At 40.8% G+C, this 20,974-nt stretch overlaps 2 protein-coding genes across 2 annotated transcripts in view; both read left to right on the top strand.

The window, feature by feature from the left end:
- Positions 1-14,327, top strand: part of rims2a (regulating synaptic membrane exocytosis 2a) — a gene marked incomplete in the record, with an annotated part of 165,853 nt that extends 151,526 nt beyond the window's left edge. The window contains 5 exon segments of the mRNA XM_036129426.1: positions 10,227-10,368; positions 10,537-10,649; positions 10,763-10,864; positions 11,376-11,515; positions 11,620-14,327. Of these exon segments, the coding sequence (XP_035985319.1) occupies positions 10,227-10,368; positions 10,537-10,649; positions 10,763-10,864; positions 11,376-11,515; positions 11,620-11,823 (701 nt within the window).
- Positions 14,328-16,424: 2,097 nt separating this feature from the next.
- LOC105933392 (dendritic cell-specific transmembrane protein) lies at positions 16,425-18,058 on the top strand. Its single transcript, XM_012872896.3, has 3 exons — positions 16,425-17,474; positions 17,560-17,892; positions 17,999-18,058. Exons 1-3 carry the CDS (start codon positions 16,425-16,427, stop codon positions 18,056-18,058), a joined length of 1,443 nt encoding a protein of 480 aa, XP_012728350.2.
- The last annotated feature ends 2,916 nt before the right edge of the window (positions 18,059-20,974 follow it).

Genomic DNA, 20,974 nt, shown 5'->3' with positions numbered 1-20,974 from the left:
AAGCAACAGCTGCTGATTTTATGCCCGGTGTTTTTTCATCATTGCAGACGGTTCCTCTCTTCTGTTGCCTCTGTCTAAGTTTTTATTAAATTGTGTTGATTATTAATAGATTTTCTTTTTTCTACATCTAATTTATTTTTTTCTGGATTACAAATTTCTGCATTCCTTTTTTTATTTCACACATTACCATTTGTTTTTTGGAAACAAGGTTGTATATCCCAGTTTACGTCTTTATTTTTTATATTATACACTTCTTTTCTTATCCATTGGTTGTTCCCCTTACAGTCTAGCTTCTCTTTTGTGTCTTTCACCTTTTTATTCTTAACTGCCACTGTCCTATTTCCTTGGTAATTAAATTCATTCACAAGAGACCTGTTAATCAGTGTGACCTCTGCAATAAACCACATGTGTGACGACCTAAATATAGGCTTTACCACCTATATTTATGCGGTACCGATACACGTATTTGTTGCAAAAATATCTGGTGCAGCCTTGTCGACTCAGTCCAGACATGTACGAAACAAATCATTCTTCTTAATAGGATTCTTTCATTGAAATTTCCCCTTGATTCTTGTGACTGACCCCACCTCCAGCCCCTCTCATACTATACAAAATATACTAACTGCTTACAAGTACCCCTCATAACCCCATCCTTATGACTGATCCTTGCTTAAAGTTAGATTCTACTTTTTTAAAATGCAAACATATTATGTACATTATATTACATTACCTTTGGGTCGTGCTGTTGTCGTTCCTGTTTCTCAGTTACCATGATGGAAAATAAAATCCTAACAGAAACTAATTTTTGGCTTTTTCTATGGTAAAATTTTTTGCCGTATACTGTAGTTTCTGGCTTCATCAAAGATCAGTATTAATGTCATGTCAGTACTAAAACTGTATGTTTTTTTTTTTTACAGCTTCCAGTTAATCAATTACCACTTTCAAGGTGGCTAAAACAAATCATGTGCAGTACATTTTTAATTGTAGCAAGTTCCCGTGTGTCACTAAAAGAACTACAAACGAACTATCAGTCTGCGTTTTTAGATTTTTTTGCTGCTAAAACTACATTAAGGACTACCTACCTGTGCTTTGAGTCACGGAGGAAGTCTGATGAGACATTCAGTAGCAAAATACTGTGGTGAGCCTAGTCATAAACCATGAGGAAGAAGCTTCTGCTTCCCATAAAACTGGATAAAATCATATGCTTCCTCTTTTTCTTTGAGAATGGTCACGTTATGATGACAATGTTTTGGCTTCATGCCATTGTGTCTGAGAAGTATCAGCTGGCTTAATGTCAACAGTTTCTGTTGTATTTTTCTTTCTTTTTTAATAAGGCTGGGCACTATTTGGATCCCATCTCACTCCCATGTGAGCGCTCCATTTATTTTAGCTTCAGCATGTGTTACTCTGAGAGGCGCAGGGCAGCCAAGAGACAGGCTGTTCCAACATCTACCACCGCTACCACCCTATTTTAGTATCTGTTTTACCTCAGAACAGCCACTAAAGCTCTGGCGGTTCCTACCTGAGAGAAAAGCGAGTGAATAACGTGTTTGCAACTTGAGCTCCCAAGTTACCATGAAGCTCTCACGAGTCTTAGTTTCTAAATAAGTTTCTTGGGTAGAAGATCCAAATAAAAAAAGTAATGATGATGATTAGAGATGCAACAATCAGAGTGATCTGGTTGGTGTCGAGTGTCAAGTATTTGCGAACCTTTGGCCCGCCAATGACAAGTTGGGCTGATTGGGATTTTTCTTTAAGAACTATATGTTACAGAATGAAAGTACACCATTAAAAGTTGTTTTTTTCTAGCCTTTCTACGATAAGGATATTAGTAAATATTTACAATTGGAGAAGAACCAAGGTCACACAATGTGTGAGAGAGCAGTCATAATACAGGAGACAGGATTTCCTGGCAACAAAAATAAATTAGTTCAGATTTAAACATTAGCATATTAGGAATTAGTGTGGTCGGTGTGGCTAGCATTCCTGAAACTGAAGAACATAGGTTCGTACCACAACTTACCACAACTCTGAGATCTCCAAAAGGGTGCCAACACATCCAGATTACAGCATGTTCCATTACAGACAAAGGTTTAAGGCTAAAAACAATAAAACTGACCAGCTTTGCCGTACTCCAGCAATTATCTTCTTCAAGTTTTCCTCTCTCTCGCTCTCTTGCAGCCTGAATAAACCCTACTCATGTCTTAACATGTAATAGAAAGTTTCCTTTTAAATTTACATGTTGATGGTTCCTATGACTTCATTTTCAACACCTCCGTGCGTTGGTGCTGCTTAGGTATTCCACCATCACTGCTTTACTGTCTGGCCGTTCATCTGCAGGTCTGAGCACGCTGAAAAGCGCTGTGTCCCATCGCACAGACGATTCCTCATTGATGATTGTATCCTGCTTTCTAACATCTTGTTGACCTGTAATGTTCTTATACTCCTGATCACCGTACATACTTATGTCTTTGCAACACCGGTTTTACTACACAACACTATCAGAACCTTGTCCAACAGTCCGTGGCCAAAATATGTCAGAGTGACTTTACTATGTGCTTAAAGGATGCTAATAATAGAGTTGTCTGTAACAAAGCTCTGCACCTTATTTGGTTATTGACGCTCTTTCCTGTAATAATTGTCATCATATTTGAGTTAGACAAAGCAGGGCAAGCTGCGTCTCCCGACTGCAGGACTGGTCTGCATCATGTGCACCGCAAAGAATGTAAACTTAGAGAAGAGAGTGTTTCACTTACTCTATGTGTGTACTCATGGGTATCCTGGTTTATGGACGTCTAAGTGCTCTTTTGTGTCTGTTTGCCTCAGCTCGCACATGTAAGTCCCAAAGTTGAAGGCCCCCCATTATGCTATGCTCACAGCGCTGGGGGGCTCCTCTGATGCTTGGCCTGGCTTGGCCTCATCAGGTTGGAATGTGTCCAAAGTTCTTAGTCTGTGAGTGCCGCAGTCTTCCAGGCAGAATGCGCGTCGGACTTCTGGGATATTGGGGAATGTTGTTATTGTTGAAGAATTAGTGAGATCTCTTTGCGTTCTTGTCTTCCGATGTGCACGTGATTTCCACTCGTGTGCACAGTGTCGCAACGATTTATCATGGAGTTTTGGTTGAGACCAAGTTTGGTTATCTTCAAAGGATAAGGAATAATTTTCAGAGCAATAAGGATCAGATTCTCTGACTATAAAAGAAATAGGTCAGCTCTTTTAAAACTTCGCCTGGAGTCAAGCTGCTAACACAACTCGGCACAATGTCGTGTTTGTTTCAGATAGTTGCATCCTTGGCTAACAATGTTCTTTTTACGCTAATTCTGTTCTGTGGTACATAGATATGAACACTTTGCTCGTGACTGTTCATGTGATGGGAAAAGCCTGGATTCACAAAGACAATGAATCCTTATTACATGTTCGGTTCTGTACACTGGGTGAGGTGAAAACAGTGAAAACGATTTCGCTTTGTGGTCGGTGTAAAGCCAAGAATAAACTGTGTCAAAGAAGCAAAAGTTGAAACTGCCGACACGTGCCGACTGGGTTGCAGGGAAGAGTGGGCACGTGTGCCTCGATACACGAGCCTTGGCTTGGATAGAAAAGAGGAGAGCTACCTTTGCTCTGATCTATTTTGGTTGTCACTTTGGATGACGAGCCAAGCTGAAAACCATCCTCTGAATAAGTGGTGGGAGAGAATGTGGAAGCATTTCTTATTTTGGGGCTTTTGGATGATGTTATGTTATGATTCATGATGCCTTGTTGCATCCAGCAGTGAGGATGCTGATTTCACAGCAAAATACACTGAAGAATGTGTCACCAAAGGAACAGATTCCCAAGCATACTTGACGATCTTTCAGATTTCGATGTGATTATTTTGCCATTCGTGTCTAGTCTAGCAGAGTAAACTGTTAAGATATCAGTGTAAGAAACATCTCATCAATCTATCCTATTTGTCTAGCATCAAGCTGATTTAGCATTTGTTGCTTTTCTTGTTTAGTTGTTTGTTTAAAGAGAGAAATTATACTGATATACAGACGTATTACAGTTCATCATGTAAATGTGGCACACAGGCTGAGACACAAAAATTATATAACAGAAATTATTGCATGCTCTTATGTACAAGGCACATGAACAGCAATCAAAAATAGCTAATACAGAGTAAAGCTGTGAAATAACTACACCAAGTATTAGGTTAGTATTTAAATGAATTGACTTTCTGTCTAAAAAAATAGTTGTATAAATTGTTTGTTTTTTATATTGTGATATATCTGATCTTTTTCCTTTCTTTCTATTTTTTTTCCTTTGGTTTTAACCAATAAGTGATAAATCATTAAACAAACATTGATTAAAAAGGACAGCAATTCTTTACTGGATACAGTAACTTGGTGCTACTGGAGCACCATAATGTTCTGGTAGCTTTTGAACAGTACTGAACATCAGATTAGACTCTAATTTAATCTGGACATTCGATTAGCCTGAAATCTAATGCACAGATACAACTATTTGTTCAAGCAAGTTTACATAATTTCTCTGCACAAACCATGTTCGTCTCTGGAACATGGGTCAGTTTCCTCACATTCCTTCAGGTCCAGTTAAATCGTTTTTGTTGAATTAATATCAGAGTTTTAACTCTGACGTTCCACATTAATGATTTTACTGGTGATTTATTTTAGGTGATTCATTTGCTACATTTCTCACTTTGCTTCACTTCAGATAAAGCAAATCTTATAACTTTTCTCTAACAATTTAATGGCACTTCTTTGGACCGTAGTGGACCTTGCCAAAATGCACAGCCCGTTAATCATACTACTTTTGGGTCACCGTTTCACTTATCAAGCATAATGCATTGGTTTGTCTGCTTAAGAAATAATAATAATAATATTAAGCTGTAGAAGAAGCATTACATTATGTCTTACCAGGATATCAATGTCATTTTGGAGTCCATGTAGGATCTGAGAAATAATTAACCAAAAAAGCCTCGTCATTTATCTTTTTTGTCTGCTTGGGATCTGACCCACGTTTTACAGCTGAGAACTGGATTATTGTTGCTGCTGGTACCAAGCACAGCGTGGTCCCGAATATGTGGGCTGCGGGTGGCCGTCCATGCTGTCGCAGACTTTAGAGGAAGGGGAAAGATGACGAAAAGGATGTCACATGGGATTTGTGGTTAAGGCACACAGTACGACTACGTCAGCTGAGAGTCAGCAACCCATTTCCCAAAGTCTTAAGAAAACGTCCCATTTAGGTCAACATTTACTCCCTCAAACACGAGCAGGAGAATGTGATAGATCCCTTTTGTTTTAATGAAACCTTAAAACATGCATTTGAGGGCTTTGGGAAACTGCTCCACTGTATTTTTCCTGGTGATGAATACAATGTATTGTGATCGTCGGGTGTTCGGTTTTGATTGTCATTTATGTTTGTCTTCTCATCATCCCCCTGTGGTTTATGTTGTTCTATATGGTCTTGCTGTATCCTTTTCTTTTCTCTGTGTTCATTATATCTCTTTATTTCCTTGTGCTTTGTTTCTCGCATTATTCCTGTGCCATGCTACCTGTTTATTAGTTAATTCCGTTAGGTTAGTGTTTGTCTTTCTCCCTAGACTGTTTCCTTGTGTCTCAGTTCAGCTGCTCTGTGTTAATTAGTCTCCTCCACTGCTTGCCTTCTGTCTCAGCTGCTCCTTATTGTCTCCTGATCAACACACCGAGTCGTCCTCCACAACAGCCTCTGTATTTAAGTTCAGTGTTGGCCGTTGTTCTCCACGTCCAGTACCATGCCTGCGTCTTCCACGTTGTTCCACCTGCTGCTCTGTCCTTGTTCCATGTCCTGATCTCCTCTTACCGTGCTGGAAACCTTTGTCTTTAATGTTATGAAATCCTTGAATTCACCACGCTGCTCCCACCTTCCTGTCTGTGTTTGGATCCTTCACCGAAACCTCGAACGTTGACAATTTCTGTCTCATTTGTACCGCTAAACAAATTAAAATGTGAGTTGTGAAAAATTTATTATATTTTTACATAGACTTTGTGAAATATATATATAGACAGAAGCAAATAACTCATAAACATGTATCAATGTCGAATGGTAAAATACTCAGCATTTTCAGAGCAAAAACATTGCACGGTTGTATGGTTTTCTGGCCAAAAGTCTAGAGCATGAACCAATTTTTTAGAGATATTTTTGTATCTAAATCACAGCTTACTGCAACAGAGATGCGCTCCTCCACAGTGCTGCCAACGTGGCCAGAGTTCATAGTAGTAAAACCTAAAAACCTAAAAATGACACTATTTTCTTTCGTTTTCAGCACAAAAGTTTTCATTCTCACTGATAACAGTTTGTAGTTTAGATCCGCTGCAGAAACTTTGAACTCAGCTGAAAACTGATTTACATTTCTGACAGGTTCTGAAATAGGCCCACGCTAAAAACTGTCCCACCTGCGGATACTGTCACTGCTCGGTTTCCCCCCCCCCCCCGGCTCTAAAAGTGGCGTTTCTGCTCGTGCTGACCTAGATTGAATCAGCAAATGGACTCCATGCAGTACACGGCTTCTCCATGGAAGCAGGAGAAACTCTAGTCTCAGCAGTAGCACTGTCGGGAGATGTTAGATCTGTTCAAGCACAAATAGACGCTCTGATTTTGTCCTGCTCTTATTCTGCCTGAGCGATAGCTGAGCAGACAGTATCACGTTTCTGGACCTCTGGGAGCAAACTTCGGTGGATTTCTGATGCAGTGAGGACAATTAGTGGAGACGTAATGCTTCACTGACAACTGTATTTGATTTATGTGATTCACGTGGTCGCTTCCCAGCTCATGCCCAATGTAGACTGATCTGATTTCATCCCCTGCACCACCATTATAAAATCTACATTTTTAATGAGGCCAGCTCACGGTCTCCTTGACCTGGAGTATCTAATGCAGATGTTACCGGCATCTCTGATGGAAACAGTGGAAGAGAAATACAATATTTTGACATCATTTCAAGTGAAGAGCCTCTGCTGTTGTTTGGAAGTGTGAATCATTGGAGAACGTTACTTCTAATCGCTTCCCTTGCACTTTCCAAGACAATCTTCAAGACAAACATCAACTTCATAACCTCTTGATTTATTTTTTAGAGTGGTTCTGAGCGCAGAACTGCATCGTGAGCGTCCCTAAACAAAACACAGCTGCGATGCTGTTTTTAAGGGAGAGACCCGGCCACGTGAACTCCGAGTGTCTGCCAGGTGGCTCGAGCCCTCTTTAAGAGATGCTGGCAGACCTAATGGCAGCTTGTTGTCATTGGCCTCTGTGAACAGGACAGGGACGGAGCTGGATAAGTGTCAGGGTGGAGAGAAAAGGTAAATAACAGTAATGCGCAGCTCAGAAGAAACAAACCCGCCAGCTGGTAGATGGGGGAAAAAAAAGAGAGAGCAAATATAAAAGGAGATGAAAAATTTGAAGAAGAGTCGGGAGGGGAGGGGGGTGGGGGCTCAGTATCTCCGGGTAAAGCTTGTTCATCCGCAGAGGTGTGCCTGAGCAGCCCCGGCTCTCTGATTGGCGAGGCGAGACACTGCTCTGTTCCCTCCCCCGCTGAAGAAAGAGGTGCAGCAGGAGCGTCAGAGCCAGACAGCACAAGACTTGAATACAGGCAGCGTTTTTCTGCAGCGTCTCCATACAATGAAATCTCCAGAGCGTCTAAGGACAGGCTTTTGCATCCGGCTCTGAATAACAGCATCAACGTCTTCTGCAACCGGGCTTAGATTTCCTTTACGAACAATTAAGTGCTGAAATCATCTCAAAAGAAAAAGGAAAGCCGAAATCCTAAAATTTGATTACTTGCACTGAGGAGGAAGACTCTCGGTCACCATGGGCAGGCAGGGGCATGATGCGTCTGCCGCGGCTCCTGGGATGCGCATCCAGTGCTCCCAGAGCAAGATGAGCCTGTCTGCGTCGTTTGAGGCGCTGGCTGTCTATTTCCCCTGCATGAACTCCTTTGATGAGGAAGATGGAGGTAAGATGACATCCGGGGAAACGTTGCATTCAGAGGCTGCTGGCTGGAAACAGAGTGAGGGCAGTGAGCCAGCAGCTGGATTTAGGAAAAGGTGCACAGGTTTTAAACCTTCATCACAGCGAAGTTCAGTTATCACTAACGAATGCATGAACTCAGTGATGGGTTTGTCAAGCAGTGGTATCTGTATTTGCTATTGCCACCTGTGACAGAGATGTTGATCAAACCGATGGCGAATGGATCCGGTTTGCTTTGATCAGTTGAACTGATGTTAATTAAACCATTCACTTTTAATTTAAACAAATCTGACTTTTTGGTTAAAAAGATAATTTATTAAGAGGAGTTATTTTTTCTATTTTGTGCTTGGTGATTTAGGTCAGCATAGCTGTAAATTTGGGATTGCATGCCATATATTTTCTGTGTGCCTTAAATGGTTTATTTAGTTTTTAATCATTTGATCAACCATAAAAAACAAATAGAATACAGAATATAGAGAAAGAATATAAATATCCTTTATTGTCCCATAGTGGGAAAATTCAGGTGTACCAGCCTGAAAGGGACAGGCAAATGGAAACAGGCATATACGCATAAAGGCACAAAAAATATATATAAACAAAACAATCTGCGTAAGAGACAGGTAGTGATGTTTATGGTGATATTAAATTAAATCTGTGTTCAGTTTTAACCAGTTGTATAAATTCTGGTCCATGTCTCATAACGATTGTGTCTAATCTGCAGAAGTTATTTGCTTGGTTTGAAATGGTGTGGTTTCAGTGTTCATTGATAAGATCTGACTTGTCACTGATTGGCTGAGAGGGTTCGCTGCAGACGTCAGAGACAACCTCTGTGACTGCATCTCCTATTGAAACATCTGAAAAGCAGGAGGAGGAGGTGGAGGTGGAGGCCAGCTCAATAGCTGAGCTTTCAAGGCCAAAGAACTTAATAACTGGCTGCGGTTGTTGGATTGTTGGCCTCGTTTTTTTTTTCAGTCATTTGACTGCATGAATAAAGAGAGGTTTCACCATTCACATCTTTATAAACCATGTGACTACAGGCAAGAATAAAAGGAGATCTAAACCTTAATAGGCCATGAAAACTAGAGCTGCACCAATCAAGCGGCCAGAGGTTGGAATCGGCCATTTTCCACTTATCCACCTTGAAGGCTTATTTGGCAGGTCTATGGCTGAAAAATAAACACTTTTCCCGTATTCCTTAAATGTATAGAAACTAACAACACCCTGCATTTCTGGTCTCTAAACTCACCAAACCATAGTAGACAACCATGCACTTACTTTGTTTCTAAAATATCAGATAAAGGTTAGGGGTGTATGCTGTAAACTGCGTAAATGTGGATAATCTCGTAATGGCGAGTTTCTTTTGATTTAGAACTGCTTCCAGACCTTTTTTTTCTTGAATGTGTTATAGCTCTTACAAAACATGGATACGGTCAAAATTGCAATCAGTTAATAACGACTTAAAGGCCATTAGAAGTTGGTGTCAGCCAGGAAGAGCCGGAGCAGTACATCTCTAATGACGTTTAGTTTTGCTTTCATGAAAATATGCAAGCAGAGTTTATGCACATTTAATCAGCATCACAGTTGAACATCTATCAGCATCACAGTTGAACGTCTGTGTCATTGTAAAAAGAAAGACTGATCAGTTGTGCCTGATTTCATCCCACTCTGTTACCTGCCTTGTCTGCGTACCATAATGACTTGCTCCAAGTGGAGGATATGTTGTCGAATGTCAAGATGTGACGGTGATGTTCTGCGTGTTTGAGATAGACGTGAGCCCGTCTGTCACCGGGGTAACAGTCCTGGACTGTGGATGAGCAGCAGCTGGTTTGTTGGGGGCAGGAGTCACCTGTCCGCTTGGATTGGTCAGGAGGGTTGAACCAGGAAGCATGGAGGACTGAGGTGGAGTTAGAACCCGCTGTGGCTGCTTCGGCAGCTGGAAATGTAGACCCTACAAGGACTGTAGCTCATGTTCTGTTCAGCAGATACACACAGCGCCACGCTCATGTGGAGCTTTGCAAATCAGAATCTTTATGTGTTTGTAGAAGCAAGAATTCCAACATACAGGATTCTTTCATGTGTGAATAAATACAAGCATGAGGATGCCAACATACGTCCATGCGAACAAAGCCTGATCTGTCCCAAACCGATTCACCGGCATGAATTCATAGTCTGGATCCCTCTCTCCCTCTTTCCTCCTCTTTCCTCCTCGTGTGCAACTGTGTGTGCAGAAGCAGGAGGTAAGAAGCTGCGGAGCACCGTTCAGAGGAGTACGGAGACGGGCCTGGCGGTGGAGATGAGGAGCAGGATGACTCGACAGGCCAGTCGGGAGTCCACGGACGGCAGCATGAACAGCTACAGCTCGGAGGGAAAGTAAGAGGACAAGGAACATGCTGCTGTTCATTCAGCGCAGCTATTACATATACATCTGGAAGTTTAGGTTAAGCTGTACCTCACCAGGCTTCACCCTGACAATTCATTGGCAACCTCGCGACTCCCCCTAACCTAACATTGTCTTTGTTTCTGATATTCGTCCTTCAGCCTCATCTTCCCCGGTGTGAGGCTCTCCTCAGATGCTCAGTTCAGTGACTTCCTGGACGGTCTCGGCCCCGCCCAACTGGTTGGCCGTCAGACTTTGGCTACTCCACCTATGGGTGAGAACAATGCTTTTTTTTTTTTCCATTTTTGAAAAGGAAGGGATACTAGTAAGAATGGGTCTTTACTGATTCCCTTTAGGCTCATCTGTGTCGTTTTATCTGTTATTCAGGGGACATCCAAATAGGCATGGTGGAGAAAAAAGGAGCCCTGGAGGTGGAGGTCATCAGAGCCCGGGGCCTTGTGGGTAAACCAGGATCCAAGGCACTGCCAGGTATGTTCTCAGACAAACCAAATGTTCAATTGGTTCAAGTATTTCAGACAGTTTTTAATTTAATATGCATGTATTAAATTAAATATGAAGTTAGACTTTATTAGACCAAAAGTGCCACTTTTCAGGTCACTACCTAACCAATCAGGTGTTGGGGTTTGTTTGACGAGGCAGAGTGACTGTTTAAATTATTACGTGGTGGACTGGACCACAGAAGCCATCAGATATTGAAATAAGTCCTAGAATTACTACACGTGATTTTAAATTTATGAATTCAGATCTGAATTATTGGGCTTCACATTTCATTACTGTATTTTTAATTGACACATTTAAATAGGTATGATTGTGTTTATCAAATATGTTTATTTTTAACTTCATTTTAATTCTGAGATTTATAAAGGTAAATATGTAACGACTTCTTTGTGTATTGCATTGTGGCACTTGGCTGTATTTGATCCAAAAAACGAGCGGAATAGCCCAATTGTAACTCATCTTCTTCGTTGGTCAATTCCAGCACCATATGTAAAGGTCTACCTTCTGGAGAACGGAGCCTGCATAGCCAAAAAGAAAACTAAAGTAGCAAGAAAAACACTGGATCCTCTCTACCAGCAGCAACTGCCGTTTGAGGAGAGTCCAGGAGGGAAAGTTTTACAGGTTACAAAATGATTCTTTTAAATGGTCCCAAAGTGACACAGAGAAGCATTGTTTTAAAACCAAAATGGTTTTCTTTAACCATTGTGACTTTTCATTGTTTTTAGGTCATTGTCTGGGGTGACTACGGCCGCATGGACCATAAATCCTTCATGGGAGCAGTCCAGATCCTGTTAGACGACCTGGACCTGTCCAACATGGTGATCGGCTGGTACAAGCTCTTCCCTCCTTCCTCATTAGTGGACCCTACTCTGGCCCCACTGACAAGAAGAGCTTCCCAATCCTCGCTGGACAGTTTCTCTCGATCATAGCAGCGCGCGGATTACTAGCATTGTTGTAGCAGCCAGTGTTGCGACGACAGGTCACGAGCCCCCGGTTACACTGCATGCTTGATGTTGTGTCTTCTGAGCCTGTTTCTAGGGGCGCAAACGTGATCCTGTGTTTTAAGCAAAAACGTTGCGCACATTGTGCACGTGGCAAAGTGTGTTGCAAGCACCCAGCGGCAGGGACTGCCAGGTGTCGTTGTCATTCGGAAGGAAGCCGGGACGAACTCCTTAGCACGAGGAACTTACCAGTTCCGGGTTTTCTTCCAATTCGAAGCCATGGGGGTCAACAGTGGGAACCAATGAATGAGTTCCACAAAAGCCCCTTTAGAATGAAAAAAAAAAAATCAATGTGTTGTTTTGATTTATTTTTATTTGATTTATTTATCTTTTTTGCTTTTGTCGTTTCCTTTCTTTCTTTATTCTTCTTTTTTTCTTTTTTTTTTTTGTTTCTTTAAATGTCTGTGTACTTTTATCTGAATGGGGTGAAGGTGTTTCTACCCAGATGCTTGGTCACGCCATGCCAACAAACCTAGCTACACAATGCAGTTGTGGAGACCAACACTTTCAAAGGGAGCGGGCTTGACCTCCTCCTACATGCAAGGGAAACGCGTCGCATCCTCTGGGTTCATGCGCTGATCCATCTTCGCTGGTAAATCACCAGTTAATCAGGGGCAATACTGCAGTGGCCGCCACCGACACTCCAGAGTCTACAGTAGCAATCCCAACCCCATAAAAAAAAGTACAATTTTTTTTTTTCATTTTCTTACTTTGCTGATATATTGTATGAAAATCCAATTATGAAATTATTTTCCCTTTTTTAGTCAATTTGCATGGGCACAAACTTAGCTGAATTAAAAAAAAAAACATATATTTATTTTTTGAGGCTGTGACTTGCAAAAAAAAAAAACAAGACAAAGAAAAAGAAATAAAACAGATCAGCCATTTTCAACAATTTCTATTATTTTTAAAGAAAAGTTTCACTAGTGCATGGTTTTCAAGGGGAGTGAATGCAACATTGTGACAAAAATAAAGAAGACATCCTTTATCATTCTTTAGACCATTCATGAGTCTGTGTTTTACAAACATTCAGATAAGGGAACTTAAAATAAGAAAAAAAAAAGTTTGGAGTCATTTAAGAAAAAAGTGACAATGGAGATAAATGTTAGCTATTTATTTCATTGTAAAAGACTCCAGCCTTATAAGGATAAACGTTATGTGCAAATTGTACATTTCTCTTTTTCTTCCTTGTCCCAGGGTACTTCTCTTTGTAGGAATCACTGCTACCATCAGTTAGTCCCCTGATATTGTCCAAATTTGAGGACTCTCAGTTACTTTACAGTTCTGCATTGTTTTAATGCGTATTTTGTTTTGAATTGAATTTGATTTTACAAGCATGTTGAAAAGGATTTTCTGCAACATGTCTTGGGCACACCTTACAGTAACTCAGCATGTTTTGATAAAGATGATATTTGGACTTTTTGCAGACTCTTGTACAGTGCATGTGAACTTTATTACGTTTCTCCCTCGCGATTAATTGAGCGGCAAATTAGTTGTTGGTCTTCTAACGGCCAGTTATTGAGGATTAAAAAAAAGAAATAAATAAAAAAAAGAAAGTAAATAAATACATTCCACCCCCAAAGTCATATTTTCTTTCCGATTTTTTGAGGGAAATAGAGTAAGAGAAAAGAGTTTTATATTTTATCAAAGCAGGCAAAAATAAATGTGATTTCAAAAAAGTCTATTTATGTTGACGCCGTTGACAAACAAACATGCAAAAACGATCCTCTCTGGTGCGCCGAGACATCTGCGCGTAACGGAGGGGCAGCGACCATGCAAGAGCTGTGGGGAGCTGGGGTTCAGTTTTACAAGCACTCTTAGCAAAGACGAGCAAAAGACCAGTTTAAACGACGATAAGGGATATTGCCACAGAAAACCTTTTTTTTTTCTTCTTCTTCTTCTTCTTCTTTTTTTGAATGAAAAGGAAATTAATTTACTATATTTTTGTTAGTTTTACTTTAAAGCCAAGACCAGTTTGTTTTTTTTTATTTTCTATTTTTAGTAATTACAAACACTTCCCATGTTTGGGAGGTTTATGAGTCTTACAGTTGCAGTATGTCTGAATGAAATGGAACCGAGGCATTGTTCCTTTTTCCATGCGAGAAAAATGCATTTTACATCAGAAATCAACCTCCTCCCTGTAAAAGAATACAGTATATATTTTCAACTTAATGCTCACTGTACATACCTTTAGATGTCAGAATTTGAATAAAGCATAAACAGATACATATATTCTCTATTGGAGCGGGGAAAAATGCCTCAGGATGACAAAGACATATGTTATTTATCCTTTTTTGAATGCCTTTTGATTTTTCTCTTTTTGGTGCAATGTGTTAATGCCAAGGCTATGTCTTGGTGAAGTATGGTTGAGTACAGAGATTTATGTAAGTTATTTTTCAAATTAAAAATAAAAGAAATTGATATTACATTGATACAAATGGTTGTGTTTCAATTAAACGTGGACAAAGGCGCCAGAGCAGCGAATTAGCAAAACTACAGGAGGAGTCAGGAGAGACTGAAGCAGGACGAGGCTCGGTTACCTTTCAGATCTGATTTATTTCACGCACTCATTAATGGATTAACCTATGAATAGATCTGCTGAGGACACTCTGGGGGAAAACCTCATAAACAGCACCTGGCAGGGTGAACCCGGAGGACGGGTTAAAGGTTTGCTCGGTTCTGATTTGACAACAAAATAATTTACATTATAATGCAGCATTTATGCTTTGCTCAGCATCTTTTTAAAGCCCTCTCAGCATAAATCATTTTTGCCACAATTGCAGCAGCAGCAGAAATATTCCCCTAACAAAAGCGGGCCCATCTTGCCGCCAGCAGCCGTTTGTTCTGCAGGACGGGAGAGGACTGACCATCTCACCCATCTCCTCCATTTCCTGCAGTCTGCTGGAGCTTCTCGCAGAAATAGGTGCTTATCGTAACTGATCAGGCTTTCTCCATTTCACTCAGCATGTACCACGTGTGTTCTGGCTAAACTGTGACGTGTGCGAGCAGATTATCTGGGCAGACATAATGATGTCTCAGTTAAACAGAGAAACCGTATCTCTAAGGCCACTAACGTTCTACCGGTATTCTTTCAAATCTTGGAGCGGGGACAGCAAGACAGCAAACATTTTTCATTGTTTACTCAATGAAACTACTTGACTTCTTTGTCTAATTGTTATTGACAGGATTAGATTATAGTTCCACTATATTGCCATTCAAACAAGAAGTTGGTTTCTGAAACAACATGAGATAGAAACTCTTAATAATGTAAAGGGAGTCTGAAGTTTCGGGGAGGATAAATGTGGTTTTATTTACATCTTAGTGAAAAATGTTATATAAAAAAGTATTCATAACCTTCTTAGTGATGAATTGACAAGTAAGGCAGTCAGTGATTTCTTATAAATTATGGCGATCGGTCTTTATGCTTCCACTGGAGTTTTGAAGATGGATCTTTGGGAATGAGCTCCAGTTTTGTGATGTGGGACGTGGAGCACATATAGACGTGTTCTTCAAAAGATTATCTGACAGCGTTGGGTTAGAACTCTGACTGGTTTCCTCCAATTCATTAATATTACGTCCAGTCACAAGAAACATGTTGGGAACATCAAAGGATTATTTAAAAATGAATCCTCCAGGGGTGGGAATCATTTTGGGCTTAACGATATTAATTGGTTACAACAGAAAGACAGAATTAATTAGTAAACCAACACTGTTGTTATTTAAGCCACATCTTTTAGGCAATTCAAACTGAAATATTTTAAAAAAAATTTATTTTACAAAAAACAAGCACAAAAAGTCCCTCTCTTTACTCTGATCGTGTAATAAAAAAACAAGAACAACAAATTTGGATTTGTTCTACAAACCTGATGCTGTGACCAGTCACTTAGATTTCTCATGTAATTTTCTGTCAAACACTGATTTTTTTAAAAAAAGACTCTTTGTTTTGAATCAAATCTTCCGTCTTGAAACTGAAAGAAATTGCAGCAAGAGTTATTTTGGGCATGCGGTTCCGCGGCCAGAAAAAGGCTGGACACCAACAAAGTCCCGTCTCACATTAGTTCGTGTTTCCTTCTGTTTTTGGGTAAAAATAAAGATGACCTACGAGTAGCATGACTCAAGGTTTTAGATGGGAGGGAGGACTTCCTGTTTGTGTTGTATTTAGGGAGAAAACGCGCTAGAGCCGGATTCAAAGAAGCTTCCTTTGATTTCGTTCCTTTCAGCAACAGGCAGTTTGTACATATTAACGCTTTTCATCAGACCGTTGTGTAATGAACTGAATTATGACGGAGTACTTTCAGACCGTACTGAACCGGAACCAACTGCATTGGATGTAACTGGATTTGTTTTGGGACCTCTTCATCGTCCTACTTTAATATCTGGAAATGATGTTCACGGTGTAGCTGCTGACTTTGTGCTGATCAGGTTTGTGATTTATTGAAAATCTCCTTAACTAAATATGAACACAATTAGAACTAAATAGGCAACTCTTAACTGTTTTTTTCTCTTTTGCAGTTTTTTGCAGTTTCTACATGATGCTGCTCTCATGGATTTCTGCGAAGCAACACTTAGAGGAGACAGTGTCTCTGGCATTAGATGTCTTCACCACCGGTGAAAGAAAAAGCTGGAGGAGGACCTTTATCCTCCTCTTCACCTGCATCCTGTGGAGCCTCCTGCTCAGCTCCCTGCTCCTCCTGTACCTCCTCTTCGCTGTGGACTACGATCTGGCAGTGGCCAGCGGGATTACTGGCTGCTTTGGCATTTTACTAACTGTTGCCCTCTTCCTTTCGAATAGGGTGAGATGTTTGGGGACTCTGTTTGTCATTTCCATTTTTATGAAGAAGAGCCGCAACTTGCTGCTGACGGCTGGAACGAGTTTAGTGGTTCTTAAAAATACCCAAAACACCCTGAGGAACCTGACCCGCCTGACACGGAGCATGATCTGCAACCTGAAGGCCAAGAAAGCCGCCGTCGTTGCTCCCTTCAGCAACTACGTCAAGATGCTGGAGTGGATCGGGGGCGTCCTCAAAGGCGTCACAGACCTGGGGGTCGTCAACCTCGACTCAAAGCTGAAGGTTTCGCCGAGAATAGAATCAGACGCGTTCAGGCTGAAACTGAGCGAGGCCGAGCAGAAGCTGAACGAGACGGTCAAATATTTTCAAGGTGTCACGGAGACGGTCTCCTCTGTGACAGACAAGTTGTTTCCTGCCCTCAGCTTCCTCGTGCTGATGACGTTCATAGCCGTGCGCATCCGAAAGTACCGCAACGACATGAAGCATGAAAACAGCTTCATCAGCAGGAAGTTCGTTCTGTTCGATGAGAAGCAGAGGGCCGAAGGGAAGCCCCACGTTCTCCCCCTCAGCCCCAGGGAAGAGAACCTATACCCCTCCATTCCCTCCGCCCGTCCCACCACCAAGGAGGGGAGAGCCATGCTCAAATTCGGAGTCCCGGTAATCTCCCACCTTATGGCTTGGACCTTTTTTATAACCGTGGATGCCTTGTTATACTGCTTCGTTGATATTGTTACAAAAAAGCTATCAGAGCTGAAGCCCTTCCACGTCCCTCTGATGATCAGTTTCAAAGTAAGTTTGGTCATCTTTAAACCATCCGTTTATTTTCCCTTGACTCATCCGGTTGGCCAGAAGACTCACTCTACTTTCTTTTCAGGGGATTGCAACTTTGATAGGCATCCCAGTTGACGAAGAGAACCGTCAAATGGATTTTTCCTACTCTGTGACCTTGTTTGAGACGAAGTGTCTCCCCGAACCTGAGCTGCTGCTGTACAGCTCTGTGTTACCACTGAGCGCCATCCTCGTCACCCTGCTCTTCATGGCTCTGGTGGCGGCCAAAATCTCCCAGCTCAGGCTGCTGGTCTGCGAGCGGTTCTTCTCTGAGGCGAGCGACGCTAGGGTGGAGTTCCTGCATGGCAAAATCCTGAGAAAAAGATTCAAAACGGCCAAGGAAGAAAATCAACGCAGCTTTACGTCATTTGTTGTAAAGGTTGGCTTTGGCATTTAGTGCGCTGTGATATTAAGCTCGCTATATGTGCTGTATGTCCATGAAATAATGCCTCTGACATAAAGTCTGTTTTGTTTTCTCCCATCAGCTACATTTCTGGTGTCCGATGCTCTTCCGACCCAAAGATGAACCTCAGAGTGTTGCGTGAGGATATGCTTCTGTTTGCCCATGATTCTATCAAGCCCAAAGCAGCTCTGTTTACGATACAGATAGTGGTTTCATTTAAAAAGACGCTCCATCTTCAGGATGGAATAGCTTGGATTATAGTATCTGAAGGATAAAGTTACTTGTTTATTTTATTTTGTGCCACGTGGGTGTACCAAACTTAGAATCAACAGCCTTTTTTCTTGGTCTAGATTGGGAATGTCTTGATTTGACCAAAGGTATTGACTCCAGGTCCAAATCAAACCTTTTCAATGATAAGTACCTGACAAAAACTTCTACAACAGGTCCAGATGTTTATCATTTTGGCAGCTGCACCTGCAGTGAGCCATATATGTCCCCGCTCCTGTGCAAGTTGCTAAAAATAACAGCTGGGACACCAGGATGTGTGCATGTTATTTTGTCGAGCTATTAAGTCTGGGTTTTAAGACAGCGCTCACAATAAAAGACTGTTTTGGGGAAGACTGCACAGAAAGCAGCTGAAATACTTTATTTTGTTAAATAAAAGTTGTTAAAAGTAAAACGTAAAACGTTCAAAGTAAGACATTTCTGAGGCAGAACAATTTTCTCTGAGACAATTGTTTACTATTTAACTGGAACCACAATGAAATATGCTGCGAACTGAAGGATCATCAAGTCTTATCAAAACTGAGTTTAAACAATCTTCTGTTAGCCTAAACTGCTGTGACTGAAAATATCATTAACAGGAGCAAGAAATGAGATCACTGGACATCATTTAATCCTCAGTAAGGATGCATTTCACGGCAAATTGTCTGAAGATCTTTGTAGCTTAACCATATTGGTCAGCATATCACTGACCAGTATGAGTGTCTGGCAGAAACTCCGGTTGGGACCAAATTTCATCATTGTCAAGGAAAACCGATACTACAGGGTCCAAAACATCCTTGATGATTGAGTTAATTGGAAAGCAATGACAATATGTAGACCATGTCATACTGATAGAATAGAATAGAATAGAATAGAATAAAATATGTTTATTTGACATGAACCAAATAGCACTGCTGCAAATAAACCAGAGTTAGCCAAAAGGCTGTTTCCCATCTGCAGTTTCTGTATGAAACATATTTAATAAATTATAATATTATAGAAAAGTTAATTTGTTTCAGTAACTCAATTCACTAAAGGAAACACATGTTGATTACCACTGACGGATGATGTTTTGAAGCCTTTATTTATGTCAACTATGATCTCCCCCCCCCCACCTCTTAAAACACAGCATTTAAAATTAGAATATTGCATCAGATCAATAAAAATGCTATATTTTTCAATAAGATATGGGGGTCTTAGTGAAAAGTATGTTTGTCTTAAAACAAGACAAACAAGCCTCTTAGAACTGCATGTTTTAATTTATTGAATATGACTGTGGTGTGTTATTTCACAACACATGCCTGGTGTTGGAATTTAATGACGTCTCAGACTGGGCCTCAGGCAAATGCGTAATCCTAAATGGCTTGGGTAAATATCGGGGACAAAACCATCAGAATCAAAACTGTGGACTGTAAGCTTACATTAAAGCGAAGCTGACAGATCTATTGACCTGTATAACAATGTGACGAAAAAATAAAGATAATATTACATTGAGATGTCTTGTCGTCGGTGTGTCTGTTGAAACATCTTTAGCTACATGTATATTCATACATGTCTACCTTTTCTGTTTTAAACTAATGACAAACCATAAATCAAGAGCAATTCAGCTTCACTTGATGCTCGTTTTTATTATGTAAGGAGAGAGATATTAATATACCGGAAAAAAATACCATGCGCAGCGACTATCCCTGCATGTATTAGCTATAAATACAGTCTTTGTGTTTCTTCGCCCACAGAATGCTGCAAGTAACCTCAAATACAGTGGGACGCATCCAGATTTTACATCTGTGTGTGATGCAGAGTGGAGCAGCTCCTTTTGCTTATATAATCTATGACAGATATACCCTACATGTGCAGTGAGCAGCACAGTGTTCTTTCCTTTCATACGCTGTCATTTCCTATTGAGATCTTCCAGGAGCTTCGTTGCCTCTCTGAGTCCTCACAGCCAGCTTAGACCCAGAAAGATGTCGACCGAGCGTTAAAAGGTCAGAAACTGTTGACTTGCCCGTTTTTCTTTGCCACTATTTCCTGATGGACAGAATGTGGACGGTGAAATGTTTGCGGCCCAGCGTTCCATTGGGGAAACAGACAGATTAGTAAATGAACCATTAATGACTGCATTAGTTATAACCGAGAAATTCAGCTTTTCCAGGCTTAGAATTTGCTTCGTCGTTTAAAGAATATAGCATCTGTAGATAATTAAACCCAAAATAATTCTTGAGAATTTGTTCTTCATAATCCCTGCTTGTTTTGTTTACATATTTCATAGAGTTTCACAGTTTTAGATCAAAGGGCCATTTTGTGTTGTGTGTATTAACAGGGTTGTACATTTGTGAAAATAAACAACAGTTTGTTTTTATCATTTCCCTTTTCTTAATATATACATTAACGTCTATTTGCATTTATCATGAACTTGTATGAACCTTAAAGAAATTAAAAGATGTTTAGTTGGGGTGACGCGTTACCTCCAGCATATATTTTTTATGTTCAGTACAGCCGTATCCAAGTATTTTTGGACCTGTCCACACTGTATACCCAGCCTCTCCCCCAATGACCCCTGAAGATAGGCACCAGACCCAACAAGAAAGTTCTGGGTTCAAATCCCAGCCTCTTTCTACATGGAGTTTGCATGTTCTCCCTGTGCATGCATGGGTTTTCTCCAGGTACTCTGGCTTCCTCCCACAGTCTAAAAAGATTACCGTTAGCCTAACCGGTCTCTTCAAATTACCCTTAGGGACTTTATGAGTGTATGTGCATGGATGTCTGTGTGTCTGCAGCATCTGCAGCCTGGTGC

The sequence above is a fragment of the Fundulus heteroclitus genome, chromosome 3 (assembly GCF_011125445.2).
Source record: "Fundulus heteroclitus isolate FHET01 chromosome 3, MU-UCD_Fhet_4.1, whole genome shotgun sequence".
Lineage (NCBI taxonomy): Eukaryota > Metazoa > Chordata > Actinopteri > Cyprinodontiformes > Fundulidae > Fundulus > Fundulus heteroclitus.
Note: the sequence above shows the minus strand (reverse complement) of the source record. Positions and strands in the feature narration are given on the sequence as shown.